Source organism: Meleagris gallopavo, chromosome 1 (genome assembly GCF_000146605.3).
Source record: "Meleagris gallopavo isolate NT-WF06-2002-E0010 breed Aviagen turkey brand Nicholas breeding stock chromosome 1, Turkey_5.1, whole genome shotgun sequence".
Lineage (NCBI taxonomy): Eukaryota > Metazoa > Chordata > Aves > Galliformes > Phasianidae > Meleagris > Meleagris gallopavo.
In genome coordinates, this window is record NC_015011.2 from 54,191,489 (window position 1) to 54,213,070 (window position 21,582).

Below are 21,582 nucleotides of genomic sequence, written 5' to 3' on the forward strand. Positions count from 1 at the left end.
ACACAAATGTATGAAAACTGTCTTAAAACATTTTAGCGTTTGCTCTGCCATTGATTTACCTAATTCTGGTGTGATGTAAAGAGATCAAAATTGTAACATAAGTACTAACAAAGAAACAGGGAATATATGAACTGCAAGAAGTAGCATTTTTATAATGACTGTAAAAAGATAAAAATAAAGGAAAGCCTTGAACAACTTAAAGAACATGAAGATTCTGAATTTTAAGGACAAACTCACAAGCACAGATAACCTTTTACATATTCCTTCTATAAAATGAGGTGTATTTGACAACGTCACATATCCACCTTTCTGGGTCTGTATTTCCAGAGAAGGCTTTCTCTGGGCTCTGTCTAAGGCTTAAGAATACTGAAATACTGTTTCTAGAGGGCTGTTACCTGCTACTGCTTCCACACTGAAGGGAAGTTGCTTTTCTCCAGCCCATCTTTTTCAGCTGGTTTCCAATGGTAGTGTTAAACACAACATACTATACCAAGCACAAAGCCTCATTGCTGGTGTGGTCTGTTCTGCTATTGAAAATGTGTCAGATATTGGGCTGGGAGGTATGGAAAGGTGGGAGGCTTGGAAGACAGATGTAGAAAGATGGTGACACTGCAGAAAGTTTGGGTGAGGAGGGAGACAGTTTGGGCAGTGGTTGCTGTGGCAGTGATAGTGTTATTAGGAGAAACTTGAGGAGAGGGGTTTGGGACTGACTAGTGGGACTGGGATGAAAAACTGAGAGAAGGAAAGGAGCTGAGACAAGCATTACTAGGATGGAATGGGCAGAGAAGCTCAACCTTGAATGGGATGAAAAGAAACTACAAAAAGAAATGTGATTACCTTTGTCTTGTTGTTTGTTTTTTTTCTCTCTCTCTGCCTTTTTGTTTTCTTTGTATTCAGCTCTCGTGCAAAACGTTCTCCAAAGCAGCGCCGGCGACATCAGATAAACGGTAGTCCTATCAATGCAGAAAAAGACAGGTTGATCACAACTGATAGCGATGGGACATACAAGCGACCTCCAGGAGTCAATAACTCTGCGTATATTGTATGTATGTCTTGAATGACTGGAGGGTTCTGGTGGTTGTAACGGCAGTTGAGACATGGGAAGGATTTATTCTTTCTAATTGTGATCTGTGTGGCTAGTTTCACACATATGTAATTAACATGTAAATCCAAGTGAAACAAGCACTTCATTGGCAGTTTGTCAGTATGAAGCCATGAAATTCTGATAGCTATTCCTAGAAGAAGCCAAGAACTAAAACCACGTTTTCATTAATATCACTGTATTATGCACATGAAAGTGTTTTTGGCACATTCCACAGTGCGTTGAACATAGCTTCACTCTAGTCCAGTTTGCTGCATGTATGTATCCATATGTTACATCAAAATAAATCCTTTGCTCTCCCAGAGTGAAAGATTTTGTTCTTTTCGTGAGAAATTTTATCATCTTTAAAATCTGTGAATTAATTATTAATGAAAGACTAGTATGTCTTTGTGCCACAGTTACTTAAAATAATTCCAGTACAGTGTCTCAACAACTGATTTTGTGTTTTTCTGTTTAAGAAAGGCTTCTGTTCAGTCATATCCATGTCAGAAACCATATTTAGGCATTTTTACCCATTTCAAAGCAGACTTTACTAAGCGTAATGCCAATATTAAAAAGCTCTGGATGGTGTTTATCTTGAAAGATGATTTAATAACTTCAAGAATTTCACCATTAGCTGCATATGCAGTCAAGTGGCTGTAATGCTGATTACTGTGGTCTCCCTCTGCATTCAAACAACAATGTGGTGATTTTAATGTCATGCTGCAGCAGAATGAATTATCATCTGAAGCTATTTAATTAAAACTTGTCACACAGTGAGTTCAGCCCCTTTGGCATCTGTAGCAAGACAGTACTCAGAATGCTAAGTTCCTGGTGAAATTGAGGCTTTTGCATCTCTATGACTGATTTTACAATCTGCGTACAGTGGCAAGAATGAGCTTAAATAGTAAGTCTGCTGCTGCAATGCTCACTTAATTTCCTGTTACTGATAAACAATAGACCCGTGTGGTAAGATCCCAGGTAGTAATTGCAATGCATGCCTGAGGTATTACTGCAGTGAAGCACTTACGTAAATCCCATTCAGGTGATGCACCCAAGTTCCATGCAGCTAACCCCTCAACTTCTTAGCAGTTCCCTTTGCACGTTTTCCTGGAGGGTAATAATTGATTAATATTACTGTTGATGTGATCAATTGTAAGCTAATTTCTTGGAACTGAAAAACTGCGAAGGATTCAGAGATGTGGACAGTCTTGTCTGGGTGGAGAAAATGCTCACAGCACAACTTCCCATGTGTGCTTGCAAACTGTGATTTGTTACACCTGAGGAACTGCTGTGCCATGCACCACTGCCTTACCGCACATCAGGGCATTTCAGATCACACTGAATGAAGCATTTGTGCAGCTGGTGTCATGGGACAGGTTTTGTCCAGCACTGGTACTTGGGTATTTCATCTCATTCTAGGTCTGGCAAGGGAACATTGCTCACTTCTGATTGGAAGCTGGCTGCTTGATCTTCTGGCTGACTGCCCTTTACCTTCTTTATGTTTTCTCCAGTCTGATCCAGATTTGCCTCCTGAACCTCAGACGTCATCTTCAGCAGATCTGGGGAAGTTCCCCGGCCTGCCATCCCACCCAGTCTCCCAGTACGTCCCACCACAGCCATCCATAGAAGAGGCTCGGCAGACCATGCACTCGCTCCTGGATGATGCTTTTGCCCTGGTGGCCCCTAGCAGCCAAGCAGCCAGTTCCACAGCCGTCACGCCACCCGGAGTCTCTGCAGGACAGCCGGTAAACAGCAGGCCTGCACGGGCAGGGAGGGGAACTGCTTGCACCCAATGGGGATCACCTTGTCCAACTCAGGCGGTAAAAAACCCTTTCAATGTGACTCATGTCATGTGTAAGGCTTGTCTGGACAGGTGATTAGCACCAATTGAGTCACAATCGCTGCTGTTGTGCCCTTTCTGAAAGGACTTAGCACAAATATGAAATAGTTTCTTGAACCAGGAGAGCTCAGAAATGACCGTCACAATATGGTGAACTTGCTTTTGAAGCCATTTGGATTTTTTCCCCTTTTCCAATCCCAGTCACAAAATAGGAGTTCTCTTTTAGAGTAACTTTTCTGTTCCTTCTCAGTTATGATCTGAAAAAGACCAGCTTTTGATCTGGGTTGTTTTTTTTGTTTGTTTGTTTGTTTAGTATAGGTACTAGTATAGTTTGTCAATGAAAAAAGATTATATTGGTTTTAAGTTATATTTTCCAGAAGGTCATCCAAATGCTTTCATAATGTGAGGGTAGAAAAGCAGTGTTTGCAAAGTTTTTTGGATTTCATGGAGCACTGAGACATTGGATAAAATTTTAGCCCATTTCAAGTTCCATAACAATTCAGTTGAGATTTCAAAACCCCATTGGACTCCTGAGTCCAATCCCTGTGATATCTCTGTTGCAGTCTGATGCTGATTGGAGATTTAAAGAGATTTGCAAATGAAAAGTTTAATTTGCTGAAAGTTTTAAGCTAAATAGACGTTGGAGCAGTGCTTGATCTGTGAATGGGAAGAGTGTTTTTGAAAGATTTTAAGTTACTTGGTAGACCCTGATCAGACAAAAGGCAATGCTGTCCCACTGTAACAGTTCTTCCCTGACCTTCTTGTGACACTGGGTTTGTAGAACCAAACTGTTAAGGTTGCAGTCCAATCACATACATAGGCCTAGTGATCTCTGCAATTCGTCGCTTGGAAGTCTGACAGTGGACTTCCCAGGGTATACATTTTAATTCATTTGGTTTCTTTCATCTGACAGAGATATGTGGAATTTGGAATGACTCCGCCAGCAGCACCAGGTCTCCTGCCAAGGTAGCGTTTCAATGATGGAATTATCGTATACTATTTTCTTTGCATTTCCTCCCCCAGAGTTCTTACTGGCACAGTTATATTATTATGCAAAGTATGTTATAAATGAAAAAGTAACGGGAATCCAGATCCAGCTTGTGTAATTTCTTCATGTGACATGAATGACATATGTATACTATATGGAATCCAAGCCTCCATTGAAAAAGAAAAGTGTTTCTAGCCCCTTGGCTGTGGAGATATCGTTTCAAATACTGAGCAAACCACTGAGTTTCAGGTTTCAGAGAGCCTGAGTTACTCAGATGCATGTATATCTCCCAGTACTCTTGCTTTCATCTTACTTATGTAGCCTCAGTATAGCACACACTCACGAAAGCTTGCAGATGACTAACAAATTCATTCTATTTCTAACCAAGTTGAGAACAAATTTCAGAGCGTAGTGACCCTCGTAGTGAAAGCATGCTTTGCAGGCCTATTGCTACATAATCAATGAGAAACAAATATTCCATCTTCTGAACTTACTGTGGGAGAATGACGTAAAGAGAAGAAGCAGTTGTCCAAGTGCTTGCTGTTTGGTGTCTTTGTGCTAACAACACATGAAGTTAGACTCTTGAGTCACAGTGTGTACTGGGGTCACATTCGTCACAAATTCATCACTGTCTGTGCTACAGTAACCAAATTGGTGAAAAAGGTGGCTTTCTGCTGCTCTCTCATTACATCTCATCATATGATCTGAAGCACCACTGGTATCCATGTCATTCATAAAATTCCACCTCGTCTTTACTGCCTTGAAAATGTGATGATTCTTCAGCTACAAAATGGATATGAAGAACATTCCTTTATCCTTTGTTCTGCAACCCTATTTTGAAAGGGCTTACTAGGAAAGGAGTAGTCTGCACATTTTCTCAGTTCTTGGTCAAAGCTGACTATTTCAGTTACTGGGAATTATCTCTTTGTTTTCCTGTTACAGGTTCAGGGAAAATATGATAATAATTAGTCATGAAAGTGCTGTAACCCATGTTACAGATAGCACCTTTGCAATATATTTTTTGTTCAAAAGTTTATCAGCCCTTGATATAGGCACACTGGATTCCCATAAATAGATTTCTTAAAGCTGGGTCGGTAAAAGACAAGAAAAGACTTTTCATGATTTTGGAATGGGGCTTATGCTCATATTCAGAAGATATTATAAACAAATTGATAGAAGCAGCACACTAATCAGATGAAGAAAAATGGATCTGCAGTCAGTATGGTTAGATGGCACGTATCAGTGAAATAGTCCATCGGCTTAAATATTCAATGCATGGAATAGTTGGGTAATCTACTGTTCCCTTCTCTGTACAAATGCAGTCATCATCTTTAGTGAGCTGGAACCAACTTGGATTAAAAAAATTGTATGTGAATAACCCAGGACACATAACAGCTGTACAAACATAACCGCACAATGAACAACTTTTACCAAAAAATGAATGTTGCATAATGCCACAGAGATAGCTAGCCATAGTGTCTCACTGGTGTAAAATTGATCTGGGGGAAAATCTCTCCATAGCTAATTAAATAGCTTGAGTCTGAATCATTTTTTGCATGTGCTAAGTGACTGCTGGATCACAGTCTGGAAATAGGAAGTAGCACTAGCAAGCCTGAATGATACAGATTGTCCTATTTTGTACACTTTTGTTGACCTCTGGTTAATGTTAAAGAGTAGTTATATCTATCTATTGAAAAGAAAATTGGAAAGAGAGGTGGTGGGTTATTAAACTTGCACCTTTCAACTACAAATCCATCAGCAATAAGGAAATACTTCCTGGCCTTTCAGAAAAAAGTGACAGAAAAATAATACATTTGCAGTAATGTTGAGAAGACTATTTTTTAAAAGACAGCATCAAAAATTGTAAGTCTATTAAGACTCCAACTCTGCACTGTAGTTGAATGATTGCATCCATACTGTTTAGAGCAATTAAAATAACAGAAGTGACACTGTTAAACATTACCTACCCATTCAGGCATTTATTTTAATGAGCTTGTAAACCTGACTGAAAATAGTTTCTTCTCAATCCGCTGAGTGGACTGTTGGGAATGTATGCAAGGGAGCTGCAGAAATTCTGGCACTTCCACAATGGGATTGCTGCAGTTTGAACCCCTTACACATTCTTTATATAATACCATACGCCAAGTAGCTAGTGCTTTATTTTACAACTACTTGTTCTGGCCTTACTAGGCTCTTATTTGGTTTTATTTGACTCTGTTATTTTCTTGGCTTTCTTTGTTATTTGCTCATCATACAAAGGTGGTCAGCTTTTCCAAATAGAGTGCAAATGAAGAAAAAATTGAATTAGATTCAGACATGGAATTTCACTGTTTAAAAAAAAAATAAAAAAAAAAAAAAGGACGTGACGTAAAAGGAGGTGTTGAAAAATGAGATAGGGGGCAGTCAGTTGCCATGAAGAGCTTAGGTGCATCTGTGGTAAAAGGGGATATAAAATTAATCCCATCTTCACTTAGTATAACCTCATGTGCCTGACTTACGATGTTCGTCTCTTTGTTTCTTTGTAATTACCTGTGAGAGACAGCCTCCTGCAGAAAATGATTCAGTGAGCCTAACCTTTTGCTTTGAGTGCCTGTAATACCTGTTGAGGAACATGTCTCTTTTCTTTAATCATACCTGGAATCTAGGAAAGATTAGCCTAATAACCTAAGCACCTACAGTTTAGGTACTCCCACATCCACCATATTGAAAGGAGCTGATAATTCTTGAAAACTCAGTTGCCATCATTCTTTAATATATAACCTCACCATGTCAGCGTGAAGGTGTGCTCATAGGAAGCATAGGGAAAGCAGCATTTCCATCTCCTTCTCTATTCCCATTCTACATTCTTTTACCAGTTCCATTACATTGGCACGATTAATGAGTAAAGCCCATCGGCAGTTTCTGTTGTTAACATTGACTACAAGCACCAGCCTGAATTATAGGAAACGTTAATTTTAGGATATATTGCATCTCTCTTCATATGTGCCAACAACAGTTTTCTGTAGTTTGATGAATCTTAAGGAGCAAGCTTTTGAAAATCTCCTGGAGAGTGATCAGAAGAAATCATAACAGTTTGTGAAATACACGTGTGATGCAGAATGAGTGGTTTGACTTAGAACTAAACTGTGAGCCTGGCAACTCTTGAGTAAGAGTTAGATGCATTGCTACAATAAGCAGCTCCATCACTACTTTCTGCATGAAATCTGTTTTGTTCTTTTCCCTGAAGATTTTTTCCCCAAGAGGAAAACAACATCTGTGGGATTTTTTCCTCTGCGTTGAAGAAGCTGCAGCTTGTAAAAATGCTTGCATGAAGTTCTTGGTAGAGTTTCTAGCTCATTTCTATCTGCGATGCAGGACATGGGGGATGAATGTACTCCTCAGACTTTTTTTGTACATTTAAGGTAAAAACATTGTTTGAAGACATCGTAAGGAGACATTGTAGGAGGTATACTGATATTAATTAGGCAGTTTTCTTATTGTAATCCTGAGTCCTCACTGTTCCACAGGCAGAACTTTGGGCCAGGTTTTCTTCAACCTGCAGAGTTAATGCACCCAGACCAGCAGCCGCCTGAGGTTCAGTATTCCTCCAGAGGGATATACTCAGAGGAAATGCCGTCGGTGGCACGACCGCGACCAGTTGGAAGCACTGCAGGTACACTTCTTGAGTTGAACACGCAATAAATAACAGGTCTCTTTCTTTATCTCTTCTTACACTGAGATCACCGTTAAGGCATCATTGTTCTTCAGCTGCTATACTTTAAATGTGGCCCTCATTTTCAGTGCCAAAAAAGCAGTCCGATGGAGAGGATAACTTTGCGTGCACATGGCCTTGCTGAAAAAGGCAATACTTTGCCTCTTTTTTTTAGTGTCTTACAAGCAATAGTTATCACACAATGTATTTAAAAAAAAAACAACAAACCTATTCTCTAAGAATGGAAAATTCTTAGTGTATGGTGCATGTTGACTTTCCGCTGCAGACCACTCTGCTGTTTTTGCTAAATGAGCTAATTGATGCATCCCAAATAGCCTACTAAATAAAAATAGTAAATGAATGTTTTTCTGCATCTTTATTTTTCATTTCTGTTCCTAGAAATATATGTATAAAAGCAAGCTCTTTTAGTTTCTGAAGATATTATCTCTTGCTGACTTGGTAGTGAGATAATTTCTGTAGTGCTCATCAGCTCTATAATGAATAAAATTCTAACATCACATGGCAATTAAGCAGCAAACACTGCTTCTATGAATAAAATATTCTATTCTTATGCAAATGCCACAGTTAATTTTCTTCCAGACAAATGTTTTCTTCCTGGGGAGTTGAAAAAGACTAAAAATACAGTCGTATACTTCTGAGTCCTATTTTTGATATCTGTTCTCCTCTGTTAAATGTATGAAAAGGACAGAGATGGAATGACTATTACAGTTCTATGATTATTTTATTCTCTGATTCACACTATTCTCATGCATCTTCTGCAAAGTTGGGGCTGGATTCAGATGATTATTAACTGTCCTTCAGCATAAGTATAAGTAGCTATCTTGCTTCTTAAAGATTGGCTGTTTATTGAGGGAAGAATATGAAGTAATTTTACAACACATAAATCAGACTGGTTTTTGTCTTTTCCTCCCATTTTGTACTTGCGCACACACATGCGCACAGTTATTATTATTAAACGTTGGGTTTATTAGATATGTCTAATTTCCAATGTATTCTTAAAATAAATATTGTTTCCTTGTGGGAGGAAATTCAGGAAAAAGGAAAGCTGGCATGTTGTTGCATGTCTCTTACAATTAATGACAATAGCTATCTTTGGATATATTTGAAAGCAGTAGAGGGTGGAGAGAAGTTAGAAAGGAAGGGGTTAGCTTTCAGCCTGAAAGGAGATACAGTATGTTCTGACCTTCTCATTAGCCAATGACAGCATCGTTTAATATTTAACCATGAAGAAAAACTAGAAGAACTATACTCTTATATGGTCGTGTATTGAATTCTTCTGAGAGATCGGACAGAAAGCAATCTAGAGAGTCAGGATGTAGCAGGATGAGGTAAATAAGGTATACCACAGCAGCAAATATCTTGTCTTTGCTGCTAAGTAATGTACATGAAAGCATTGCCAGGGCCTTCGGTAAGTGCTAGTTGAAAAGGGCTGGCATGTTTTTGGAATGAAGTGCAGTGTGCGTCTGAGATGCATGTATCTCAATCTCTTCCTTCAGTGCAGTGACAATAAAAAACACTACACTCAGATGAACTGCACCAAATGCACATAACTTTTCCTTCTTTGTTCTACACTGACAGCCTTCTTTCTGCTGATTTTTTTTTAAATTACACAGAAACAGAGCTCCACTTTCTTCTTGTCTCTGCTTCCAACAAGGTTTTATGTTGTCATTTGTCTGCCCTACAAACTTGACTGTGTGTAAAGATGAAAAAACAATATTTGCTTTTAAGGTTCTCAGATACAGCACCTCACTCAGGTGGGAATTGCTAGCAGGATCGGAGGTCAACAAGTGGAGATCCCCTCAGGCAGAGCAGGGCATGGCCAGCCGGGGGGGCCAGGGTGGCCCCAGTACCGTGGAGAGGATGAATATGCTAGGCGAGATGCAGTGAGTACTGTGTTACACATTTGCATAGTTTCCAAAGTAGTGATATGTTCGGGTATTTTTTTTCCTGCTTTACTGTTTGGAACTTTTTTCCCCTGGAATACTTTGAGTTGCTTCTCTGACATTCTTTGCTTTGCTCTTCAAACCTTTGTTAGTTCTTCTGACTTTTGCTTGCCGTTCTTTCACCTTCGCTTCTCTCTAATTGCTTTCTCCCACCTTACCTAACCTTTTTTTTTCTCACACGAGGCCTTCATTCATTAATTGCAGTTCACCCAGTTCTGCTTCTGAGCGCCAGCAGAGGTGGATACTGCTTTCCATTTCCTTCTCTGAAATATGCCTCTGTATTTTGTGATCATTGTAAGTAGAAAACATTGAATTAAATTGTCCCAGACTACCCTTCTACTTTGTATTGGTATAGTTCTTTTGTCTTCTATATCAGTGCGCAACAAACAGCAAGAGTTGGGGCCACAGGATAAGGTATATACGCGCACTGTTAAGTGCAGGTGCTCCTAGGCAAATTATTTTTCTTTCTCAGTCAATGGGATGTGGTAAAATCATATGCATTCATTAATCAGTATTACATAGGCAGTCATCATTATTTCATGTTCTTGGCTATGCTGCTTCTGGAAGTTGATGTTTCTGATTCAGTCTCATGTGTGGTGAGGTTGAAGATACTTCCAGTTGCCTGCCACCAGTGATTGATGAACTTGCATCTTGAAGCAGGCTGACCTGTGACAGCTTTACTGTAGTGATCTTGAGCGCAACAGCTTTTTGCCCCTTCTTTTTTCTCTTGTCATAACTATCATTTCTCCAGTTTCTTCCTTGAGTGAGGGAGGAAAGATCTTCTTTTGCATATTCAGGCCATTGTGTGTTTAACTCTACAAGAGTGGAGTTTTGTAGTTGCTTTGGAGTGCTTCATGATCTTAAAATGGCTTTACAGAATGACAGTGCAACAGTATGGACCTCCTCTCTAGACTCTGATGAAACAGACCTCCTGCATCTCCAGCTCAGGTTGAGAGAAGAAGCATTAGGCTTTCAAGACCTGGGCACGCTAGAGATAAACTCTACTGTTACTGTTCAAAACCATTAACTGTCAAAGCCGAGAAATGCATTTCCCTAATTTAACTTGCTATCTGTGCTTCAAACTGTGGTATTTGAATTTGTGAATGTCCTCATTTCCATTTACATCGAGAAAAGCACTCGCATGAGAGGTCTTAGTGTCTTTCCTTTACCATTTTCAGAGGCATCTCTAGGTTACCATTCATTGCCCTTTCGTATCATTTGTCTTTCATTTCTGAAAATTACTTTTTTTTTTTTAGATCTGTGGACTTTTATCCCCGAAGGCATATTCGGTCATTACTTTCTTAATATTTTATTACCTAAATTGCTGACATATTACTGAAAATTCACTCAGGGCTCCATTTTCTGAGATGTTATACAAACAATTGATTTTGACATTCAATGCCTGTAATACTTTAAAAGATTAGAGGCTCAATACAGTGTGAACTGGTTCTGTTACCAGTTAGATGGGTACCTCTCACCTCAATCCAAGTTCACGTTCTTTTAACTAATATGAGTTTAAACCATTCCTCTGCTTTGACAAAACTTTCTGTTTGCTGACTGCTGAATTCGTTACTGCATTGTGACTTCTTCTGTTTTCTTTTGTTTGTTTTTTAAGGCAAAAGAAGGAGATTGTGACTGTACCTAAATGTAATGCAGTATCAGTAGATTGTAAAGCAAAGCTCACCTAGTGTCTGCACTGTTTGTTAGATAAGCTCTTTAACTTGTTGTTTTCTATACTAGCTAATTATCTTCAAAGCATGATTTCCCTCACTAGGACAGAGCTCTAAGCTTGTTACTCCTCTTTCTGGAAGGAAGGTCTTAATCAATGATGGTCACATTGCTTATGATGCAGTATTCAACTCATTCTTAGCAAACAGCCTTCCTGTTCCCTCATTCTCAGCAAGTTTCTAAAACTAACCTCTGCATTTTGGGAGATTAGATCTGGAGTGTTCTTCCTGCCTGTAAGCTTGAGAGAGATCTACATTTGTGTTCTTGCATTGGCCTTTCTCCTCACAGTACCCTCACCTGTTATCCCTACAGTCTATACTTGATTTTTCTATTGGAACATAATCTCTCATTTGTGCCTCCTGCCCTAGAATCAACATGCCGGTTACCATCAATTCACCATTATTCTCCATCTGAAAGGATAATTACAGCATTTCCTTTGCTAACTGAAAATACAATATAGATTAGTTGGTCAGCTGAGCAGCAGAAATAATGAAGCCTGGTTTCTTACAGATTTGTGTGCTGTATTGCATATCTCTACCTTCCTACCACTGCCTGGCATCACTTTCTATCTGTCTATAATCCCATATGTCTCCACATCTTCTCCAGGTTTCAGCTGTTCCTAAAAGCCACACATATCTTTCTGCTCTACTTTTGTACCCCAGCTGCCCACCATTATATCTCTAAACTGTCTCATCATACTTCCAGTTGTCTCTTATGTTCCCTGCTATCCCGCATGAAATGCATGCTGTCTGGATGACCACATCCTAACCTGTCCTATCTGCCGCTCAGATTCAGTGATACAACAAATCTGGTCATGTTTAACTGACTACCCAATTTTGTAAAACTTGCAATATATGTATGTTTCTACATATATACATGTATCTATGTGTATGTGTGTATACATCCCTACATCAGATTCAATTAAATTAGCCACAGAGTTCAACTGTTTCTGGGTGGGGATGAACAAATGCACAATCTCGTAAGTCTTCATTTCTGAATAAGTTAACCAAAAAAAGAAGACTTAATAAAGGTATTTTTATGAGTTATTTTTCTCCTACTCTTAATTGCATGGAAGTATAATATAAAATTATAATTTATAGATGATGTACAAAACTAGATGTTGTCATATATTTCTATTCATAAAGAAATGTAAAAAAGAAAAATTCCTCCAGCCTTCCAATCCTTGTTTTGCTGTTGTAGTCTGGTAGATGTTAAGTTTGCAAGAATCCACTCTTTTGTTTTTCGGAGTTATTTAACAAAATTTTTGTAGCCTCAGTGTTAAAAAGCATCCACCGTGGTCAGCAGATACTCCTACTAACTTCCCCAAAGTGCTTACAGTGCTAACTCCATACAATATGAGACAGGAGCTGAACCATGTATGTATTCTAATGTGAAATAACTAGACAGTAGTTTGATACTAAGACTCATGTGTCAAGAAATGTTTGTTTTTAATGTTTTTTTTATTTCATCACTTTGCTATAAACCCACGGAGTACTTGTCAGGTTTGATAACTGTAGCCTGCACATATGAATTAGTTTCAGGTTTCACTGCTAAATGAGGTAATTGTGAACAATCAAGAGGCCCATTCATTCCTTTCTAATACTAAAATCTCCTCCCTTTTAAAAGAAGACAGGATGTTACTGGGAAAATCTTCTTTGCCTATCATTCTTCCATTAAAGCTTCTTTTCCTCCTCTTAAACTCTCTTCTCAAATTAACTGTGCAAATGATCAGTGCTGCATGAGCTATGCAAGAGAGTCAGAATCTATTACTTGTTCAGTTCTATACCAAACAACTCAGATTTTATACATTTATGTTGCGAGAGATGTTAGGCAGCATTCTCCCATACATTTTTCTGTTCCCTGCACACTGCTGCCACAGTAATTCTAGCCCCCCCATATCCTTCCCAGGCTCTGCTTTGTAATCTCTTCGTTCCCTTCCCCCTCTGTCCCAAATCCTTTTCTTGCTGACCTCGCTGTCTTTTCTTCCCTCACCAGTTTGCTCTCTCTGCTTCTACTTGAGGGTTATCTGCAGAGGTGACTGCTCACTAAATTGTGATAACTCTGATCTGAGCTTGCTGCAGCTTGTTGCTCCTTGTTGGAAAGGGATTGTGCTGCTTTGTTTTGAGCTGTAGGTTCAGTACGGTGTGTTCAAGCAGCCTCAAGTCGTTGGTGTCCAGTGTTTTCTTTTGGCTGCCTCTCACAGATACAAGAGGCGAGAAGAAATGCTTCCTTTAGGGATGCCAACTGGAATTTAAATTTTCAAAATATACCTGTTTTTTGTCCATATTGGGAATTGGTGAAATTACCTGTGTACTGCAAATTCATGCTTCGTTTTAGTGTAAGCAGACTTTTTTTCTTGATAGATAAGCCCATAAACTCAGGCTTGTGTTGTGTTTCTCTCTTGTTTCATTAGAGAATATTTGTTACTGAACGAAAGCAGAATTAGCTCCTTTCTGCCCTTAAACAGTGATTGTCCCTAAACTGAGATGGTGGTTCTCAATTACCTAGAACAGATTCTGAGTATGGAAAAATCCATTATTTCTGATTTGAATCACTTTTTTTCTTCTGCTGCTTCACCTGTTGGCTCTTTTCCCAGGCATGGATCAGTTACACGGTCCTCAGGAGTGGACTGTCTGAACAGGCAAGCCGGATAGAATAGGGAAGGTGAAAACAGTAGCATCCCTGTTTCATAGGTAGTATGAAGAAATGACAACCAAGAAGGCAGTGATTTGCCTGTTGTCTTTTGGGAAGCTGATGGAAAGGGCCTTGCTGGAAAGCCAATTCCACTGACTTCCAGTTCTATTTTTAGTCCCCACCTCCTTCCATTTCAATTTCTAAACATAAGCAACATAGAAGGGGTCAGACTTTTTAATGGATGTTCAAAGAGATTTTAAAAATCCCTGAACTTGAGGCAGTCCAGCAATTTTGTGCGCTTGTTGTTTTGCTCTCCATAAGAGGAATCACTCATTCATTCAACAAAAGAACAGTGGCAGCAGTTAGAAGCATCTCCATGCTGCTTTCCCTCTGTTCTTTGCCTTTTTGCTTTCTTGTCTTTTCTGGGATTATTGTATTAGTTCAGAAGGTACAATAACAATTTCTACCTTTTTCCAGATGCATATGCATGGACACCAAGAATATTCCTCCTCACCAGTATTCCAGATGCCGAGGACTTCAGCCAGGCAACCTTCGGCACCCCCTGCTCAGCTTCCACACAACAACCTTCAGGGCCAGGGCCTTTGCTACACCACCAGTTCCACTGAGGACCTCCAACCAGGTCACTCTTCAGCCTCTCTTATAAAAGCAATTAGAGAAGAACTTCTACGTCTTTCTCAGAAACAGACAACAGTGCAGAACTTCCATAGTTGATTTAGCATTCCCTTGCAAATCTGCCAGCTATCTGCTTCCTATGGAAGCAAAGACTTACAGGAAATCAGCAATGTTGTTCTCTCGAAAGAATGGACTTTCACAGCTCTTTAGACAACACTTCTGGAAAAAAGAAAAAAGGCAGTAAAATGAGGAGAAGACGGAGAGACTGGGAACAATCATCAGTGTCATGGCAATCAGTGGTAACTAATCTGTTAATATTACGGTGCTCCTCTTCTCTTCATACCCTCAGTACAGTCTAACAAACAAATAAAACCTGAAGTCAAGAAGTCAACACTCCAGCAAAAAAAAAATCACAGGAACAAACTCCAAGTGTAGTAGACTCCTTTTTCTAAGGAGAAGGCAAAGGTTTGTGCGAACTGAGGTGACATTTTGCAAGAGATTCCAAGTATTCTGATCTCTCCAGTGCTTATGGGGAAGTGGTTTGTGTTGCTGTTCTCCAAGATTACAAACTATATCAGCTCTAGGGTGTTGAAGGTGTAATCCCACGTAAGAATCACTTTGGTTGTCAGTAACGGTAGGACTTAGAATAAAAGGCTTTATGAACTACTTGTAACAAAATGGAACAATAATTGTTAAAGCTCCATGCTTCCAAATGGAGCTACCCTCTGCACTCTTCCTTGTTTTCCTTCTGGTGCTGAAGCTTCAAGTGTTCCTTCATCTTCAATGTTTGCAAAGTGAAACATTGGCCTTGTATAACTAAGAAAATATCTGTAGACTCATTCAGGCTGGAGAAACAAAGCAAAGCATCCAAACAGAAAGGGCTTGGTATTTAATTTGTTTTGAAAATCACTGAAAAATAAGAAAGGAATATTCAGCCACAGTTGAATCTGGGGAAATGTGTATGTATGTTTTTAATATATATATATTTACATACTACTCTTGTAAGACCAGCGATAAAATATTGCCACTCTGTAATTTGCTTTGTGGACAGAAACCAATCCAGCCTGACTGGTACAGGGTCACCAGCATTATGTTTTAAATTGATGTCCTAAACCACTGCTTATGTTTGGATCTGAATAATTTTAGTGAAAGTCGGTGACAGTTTAGAACATTAACATAGGCTTAGATTTGCGGTTTGAAGACAGTTTCTATATTTATACTTGTTCCCACTGTCCCTCTGGACAAAGGGTAAGCATTATCCCCATGGTAAGAATGGTACGTGCCATGGAACTGTTTGTCGCTGTTTTTTCCAGAGTTTTAATTTAATACTAGCTATGAATTTACTAATATTTGGCCATTGCATAACTGTAACTGATGTAATACATATGGAGATTTTACTTAAGTCATGATTTGTTGGAGTGTTTTTATTTTCAGATCAGACTGTACAGAAGCTAGCAAACTGGCACTGAGATGGAGAGTAAGCTCTGTGTTTGTGAGAAGGCCTAGGAGCCTTGCCTCAGAAAAAATGAAACACAAAACTATTCGGTGCTACAACGTGGGTATTTCAAACGCTGTTAGAAGATGGTAGTAGCCAAGGAGATCATTGGGTTGACCAAGGTAGGGCTGTGTTTGTATTACTGGGGTAGAAATAACAATTGGTAAAATGCAAGCATGTCATGCTGGTTTAGTATGGTGTTCTTTGGCTACCATATCAGTTCCCGGCTCCAGTGTACAGTTCAGTAGCTGCAGCAGGACTAGCTCAGACTGAAATGAAAACAGGTAGGAGGATGCCATGGAAGAACCCTGCGTACCTTGTTCATGAAGTACATATGTAATGTCATTTGTTGCCAAAGCCAAGACTAGGAAGCAATTATCTGCTCATGATATGATAAAAACAATGGCACATTGCTTCCTTTTTTTATTAGAGAACTAAGTTGTTTATCTTTTTACCTATTGTTGTCAGAGGACAGTATGAAATTGTTTGAGCAACTTCATGTAGCAAAGCAGTATAAATTCATTTCCAGTTCACTGTTCAATACATAGTCCTCATGGGCACTGGTTGAGGTTTGATTGGAGTCAGAACACCTGCATGATTATGAACAGCACTATCTACAGGTCATTCTATTTTGAATTTTTAAAGCCTTTTGTGTAATTATCAGTTGTAGCATAAAAATAAAGAAACTTTTGTTTTCTGCCAGATTTGTAAATGTGAATGTTGCTGATACTTCTGAAAAATGTTGGGTTTTAGAACATGAAAATTATGTCAGTCAATGTTGATCTTCTTGAAAATGCTGAAGACTGTTCCTAAGTGTTCCAATTTAAACAATTCCTTCATAGCCCAGATCCTTCTCCAGCATAATTCTACAATGAAGCCTGAGGCCAGTGCTTATAACATTAGCACGTTACAATTACTTCATTTTAAGAAAATGTGGTCTTCTAGAAAGTAAGTGATTTCTGGCTCCAGCTACTTAACAAGGAATATGAAGTCCTTTGAAATTCAAAGGTACTTATGCAATTTCTAATTCACTTTTGTTATTGATGGTGATGCTATTACAATATATCATCTTTCTTTTTTTGTTTGGAAGAATATCCTTTTCAGTCCCAAATCTTAATGAAGGACATGAACAGGACAGCTAGATAAAGGTAAATGAAAGTGGCTTTTGCTAAAGCAAAAACCTCTCTATAATACCGTACAATTTCACTGAGAAGCCAGTAATACATAAGCTGAAAAGCTGCATTTGAAAGTTATGTTCTCAGTCTGGCTGCAGACCTGATCCACTATTCACGAAACAATGGTATGGCGTATTCTGTATACTCATATATTAGCAAAAGTAACACAATGGAGCACTAGATGTTCCCGTTCCAAAGATGTTCCTAACAAAGGAAACCCACACATTACTTTCTGCAGCTACAGGAATGCCAATTTTTCTCGTGTGCTACAGGGGGACTCTGGGATGCATGCGCCAAAATGGGTTTCCACTTGGGAATTCAGGAGGGAAAAAAAACTGTACACTTCTCCATCCCCAAGTACTTGCATTCTTTTGCCAGTTACTTTATTTTTTAAAAGAAAGAAGAAAAGAACAGAAATTTAAAGTATTCTGAATTTGAAGTATCTGTTAATGAATCTACCAATTACTAAAAACATTGATCAGATGAGAAGTTGATACAGGCAAAGAAAGATGTTACCAACTGTTGCATCTATTTTCATGGCTGAACCATCTGGTTTATAGAATCCTCAGGTTTTTCTCTTTCTTTATAATTTTCTGTGACATTTGTGTGTAGTTTGTGTTTAGTTTGGCATATAGCAGTACTTGGCAAGATCGGAGCTATGTAATTTAGGTTGGTTGGTTTGCTTTTCTTTTCTGCAGCCAAAACGTAGACCTCTTGCTTCTCGCTTGCCTTTAAAGCAAAGTGACATTTTACAGTCCTTTTTCAGATAGTAAATCTGAAAGGTGGGCCATGTTTCAATGCTATAAAATATCATCCACCAGGCTGTAACACACATGGTCCTGTCAATGGCTGTGTGCATGTGACTGAAGAAAGAGAACTGTGTTGTGAGTGTAAAGAATTGCATAAGTGCTGGACTTATAAAACAAGAAGTGGAATTTGATGGAGCCTTTGTAATTGGAATATGCTTGGAATGGTTTGGCTTCAGATAAAGTTGTTGGATGGTAGCAATGTCATACGTAGCAAAATATGGCAACTAGGTCTCCAGGATGACAGTACTAAAAAGATTTGTATTAAAAGCTGGAGTATGGCCCCCTGCTCCCACTTGAGTTGATTCTGTAATGTAAACCATAATCTGTGCAGTCCTTCACCACTGACAGTGCTGGTCTGTACAAGTGGGGAACATCTCTCATCAGTGAGATTACCAAAAAGCAGGTCACCAAGACCAGAAATTCTCCAGGACAGTTTAGATGTTCCTATGGAAAAGTAGCTTCAAGCTGCTTACGTGCAGACATAAAAAAATTGGTTTATTTCTATAGTGGGCATCTTTTTCCTCTTCTTCTTACTTGTGTTTTTGTTTGATTATTTTTGATAGAAATGGGGTGGGGAAGCCCTCAGTGTGCCACCAATATGTTCTTATTCATGCGTTGTGGTATTTATAGACTCTCAATATTGATGAGGTGGAAATTAGGAAAGAAACTTTATAGCCATGCTGATGAAGATTTGCTTGGTGTGCAGTGTTTTGCTCCAAGCGTACCTGGGTACTCTGATTTCTTTGTTGTCGTCACGAGCACCCTTTGAAAAGCAGATGATGTCAAAAGAATGACTGTAAAAGTTCATTTTTCTGTATTTGACAGAAGTTCAAACGAGTGCAGACCAAGCTCTGCTTACTGCAGCTCATGCCATTAGGATTACTAAGATCCAAATGCTGGTCAAGCATGATGTCCCTGCTCATGACTGCATGACTTCCACTGAAAATCATTGAGTCACATGAATATTGAATGAAAATTCATCCTGCAAAATCTGTAGTACAGCTTGGGATGTTCTTGGTAAGATGTATCTGGCTTGATTTACAGATCCCAGGGAGTCTACTCTCCCAGACAGTAAGAAACTGAGAAGCAAAAATCAGACAGACTTGCCCTTCCTCTGAGAAAAGTTTTGTCCAGAGCAGAGCTGCAGTCCTGTGAATCCCATTAGATTAGTGCTAGAATACACTTTTATTGGCCCTTCATAGTTGGTGGAGTCAGAATGTTTTGTCTTGATTCCGTATTCAACTATCATACTCCTTGCATTTAAAGTATGCTTTCTCTTTCATAATGGCCATTTCTGCTTAGTTTTCAGTAGTTCTTATTCCATAGCTGGAAGTTTATGTTTAGGCTGTTGCATCTTGCCTTAATCAGAATAAAATGTTGGCACATTTTGAGGAAATGCTCTGAAGAGTCTTTTGAAATGAATGCGAAACTGTCATGGATCCCTGATATGGTGTTTTCATACAGTAGTCCTGGGATTGCCATATGTAGAGCAGGCAAAGGGAAATGAGAATTAAGAGATTGAAAAACAGACTGAAAGATGAAAACTACATTGTTTAGCATTTCCATTTATATGCTAATGTCTGTGCTTCTTAATTACTCTGACACAATCCCATAATCACTTCTCTAAGGTTTTTGGCACACAGCGTCTTGGAAGTTGGTTGTCTCATCCAGGCTGAATGTTTTAGTTCTGCTATGAGTTAAAAGGAGTTAAAAGCTAGATACCACTGTGTTTCAGGAAAAAACTTCAAAGAAAAATTAACATGGTGTTGTATTTGGCAATGCATCACTCTCCTCTAGTCTTAAAACGCAGTTCTGAAAGGAATTTGATTATGGTAACAGGAATTTTAAAATATTGCAATAATAATGAAAATCAGGAAGCTTTTACCCATGGAGTTAAGGGAACAGGGTTGGGAATTTGCAAATATCAGTAGTACTTCAACTTAGTTGGCAAATAGGAAATTGTGTAATCAATTATACAGATGTTATAATTAAGAAATATACAGAAAAGTTAGGCTAAACAGATTATCACACTAAAGAAGAATGGATAGAAGGCTTACCCTTGTCCCAGGCTCACTGAGAAGCCTCCAAGAGGCGTGATCTCTAAAAGAAATCCTTCCTTAGTGGCACAGGTGCCTTCACCTGTGCTCCCAGGGCTGACTCATTGCTCGCCTCAGGTGGTCAGTCAGAGGTTTAGGCCACGATTCAGCAGTTTCCATACACTCACATTCTCTGAGGTACGGGTGATTTGGGCATACACAAATTCATGAGCCCATTACAGTATTTGTTGGCCTTTGCAACCCTTAATAAAATGGTTTCAGATAAGTCACATTACAACGTGTGAGGAACTCTTATTGCTCAGCATTTCCATTGATGATGTTGATCCATGTGACAGTTCCTTTGAGCTTGATGATGGCTCCTTTAAACAAAGAACACTTCAAAAGATTACGGATTAAGATTTTCCCATTTAAAGGATTTGTAGATGCATGGCAAAGTATTTACATTATTGGTATATCTTGCTATTCTCCACCAAAATGTAGAAGAGAATTTTCTAGGGTGCTGGAAACCACATTCTTGCTTTTGCAGAAATTAATGGAAGTTTTTGTTACTTCCAGAAGACAGCATCACTGATGCAGCATTATTGACAACAGTCACATCTCCACCTGGGAGCAAAGGGTACTACTGTCCTGCAGCTTTGCACTGAAGATGCACTTCAGATCAGTGACAATGAGCAGTATTTAGTCTTCTATTTATTGATGAACATCTCACTTAGCACTATCGCATAGCATCTGTATGAGAACATTAATGTAGGTCAGCTGATGTTTAGTAAGAAAGTATATTTGAGCCCAAAGGGTGCTGCATTAGAATAAATGCTGTTAGACTGATGTGGTTTAAACATATGATATGGAAACAGCGAAGAGGTTGCTTTGTAGATATCTCCCTTTTTTCCCATTCAGACAAGACAGAGCTGTAGAGGATCTGAAAAAGTACTATAGCTTCTGCTCCAAAAAGTTCCATTGAAAAAAATAATTTGGCTGCACGTTTAGTAATGTGATGTGAAAAGTACAAACTAGGAATGGTTCTCCCTGTGACTCAGCAACCCTGGTTTTGTATGTTGGTACCACTGGCTTTGTCCTTCTGCTTAGATAAAGAAATCAGAAAATCTATGGATATAAGAATGTTTTAAATTAAAAAAAACAAGCAACAACAATCCTTGCTGAGGAGAAATAACAGAAAAGAGAGCTTGTGGACGTATCATCACTTGGGAAGTGACTTGATTTTAAATGCTGTTTCCCCAGGAAAGGGAATCATGGAATCATTAAGGTTGGAAAAAATATCCAGTCCAACGCCATCCCATTCCCACCATGCCCACTGCCCACGTCCCTCAGTGCCACAGCCACATGGCTCTGGAACACCTCCAGGACGGTGACTGCACCACCTCCCTGGGCAGCCTGTGCCACTGCAGCACCGCTCTTGCTGAGCAGAAATGTTTCTAATACCTGACCTGAAGAGAATGAAATTACAAGATAGGACTTTTTGCTTT

The 21,582-nt window shown here is 39.1% G+C and overlaps 1 protein-coding gene across 1 annotated transcript; it reads left to right on the forward strand.

Moving 5' to 3' along the window:
• The first annotated feature begins 15 nt into the window (after positions 1 to 15).
• On the forward strand, positions 16 to 16,761 carry LOC100548270 (UPF0606 protein KIAA1549-like). The gene is made up of 6 exons (XM_010712989.3): positions 16 to 1,042; positions 2,596 to 2,829; positions 3,838 to 3,890; positions 7,419 to 7,564; positions 9,353 to 9,507; positions 14,407 to 16,761. Exons 2-6 carry the CDS (start codon positions 2,728 to 2,730, stop codon positions 14,659 to 14,661), a joined length of 711 nt encoding a protein of 236 aa, XP_010711291.1. The 5' UTR covers positions 16 to 1,042; positions 2,596 to 2,727; the 3' UTR covers positions 14,662 to 16,761.
• The last annotated feature ends 4,821 nt before the right edge of the window (positions 16,762 to 21,582 follow it).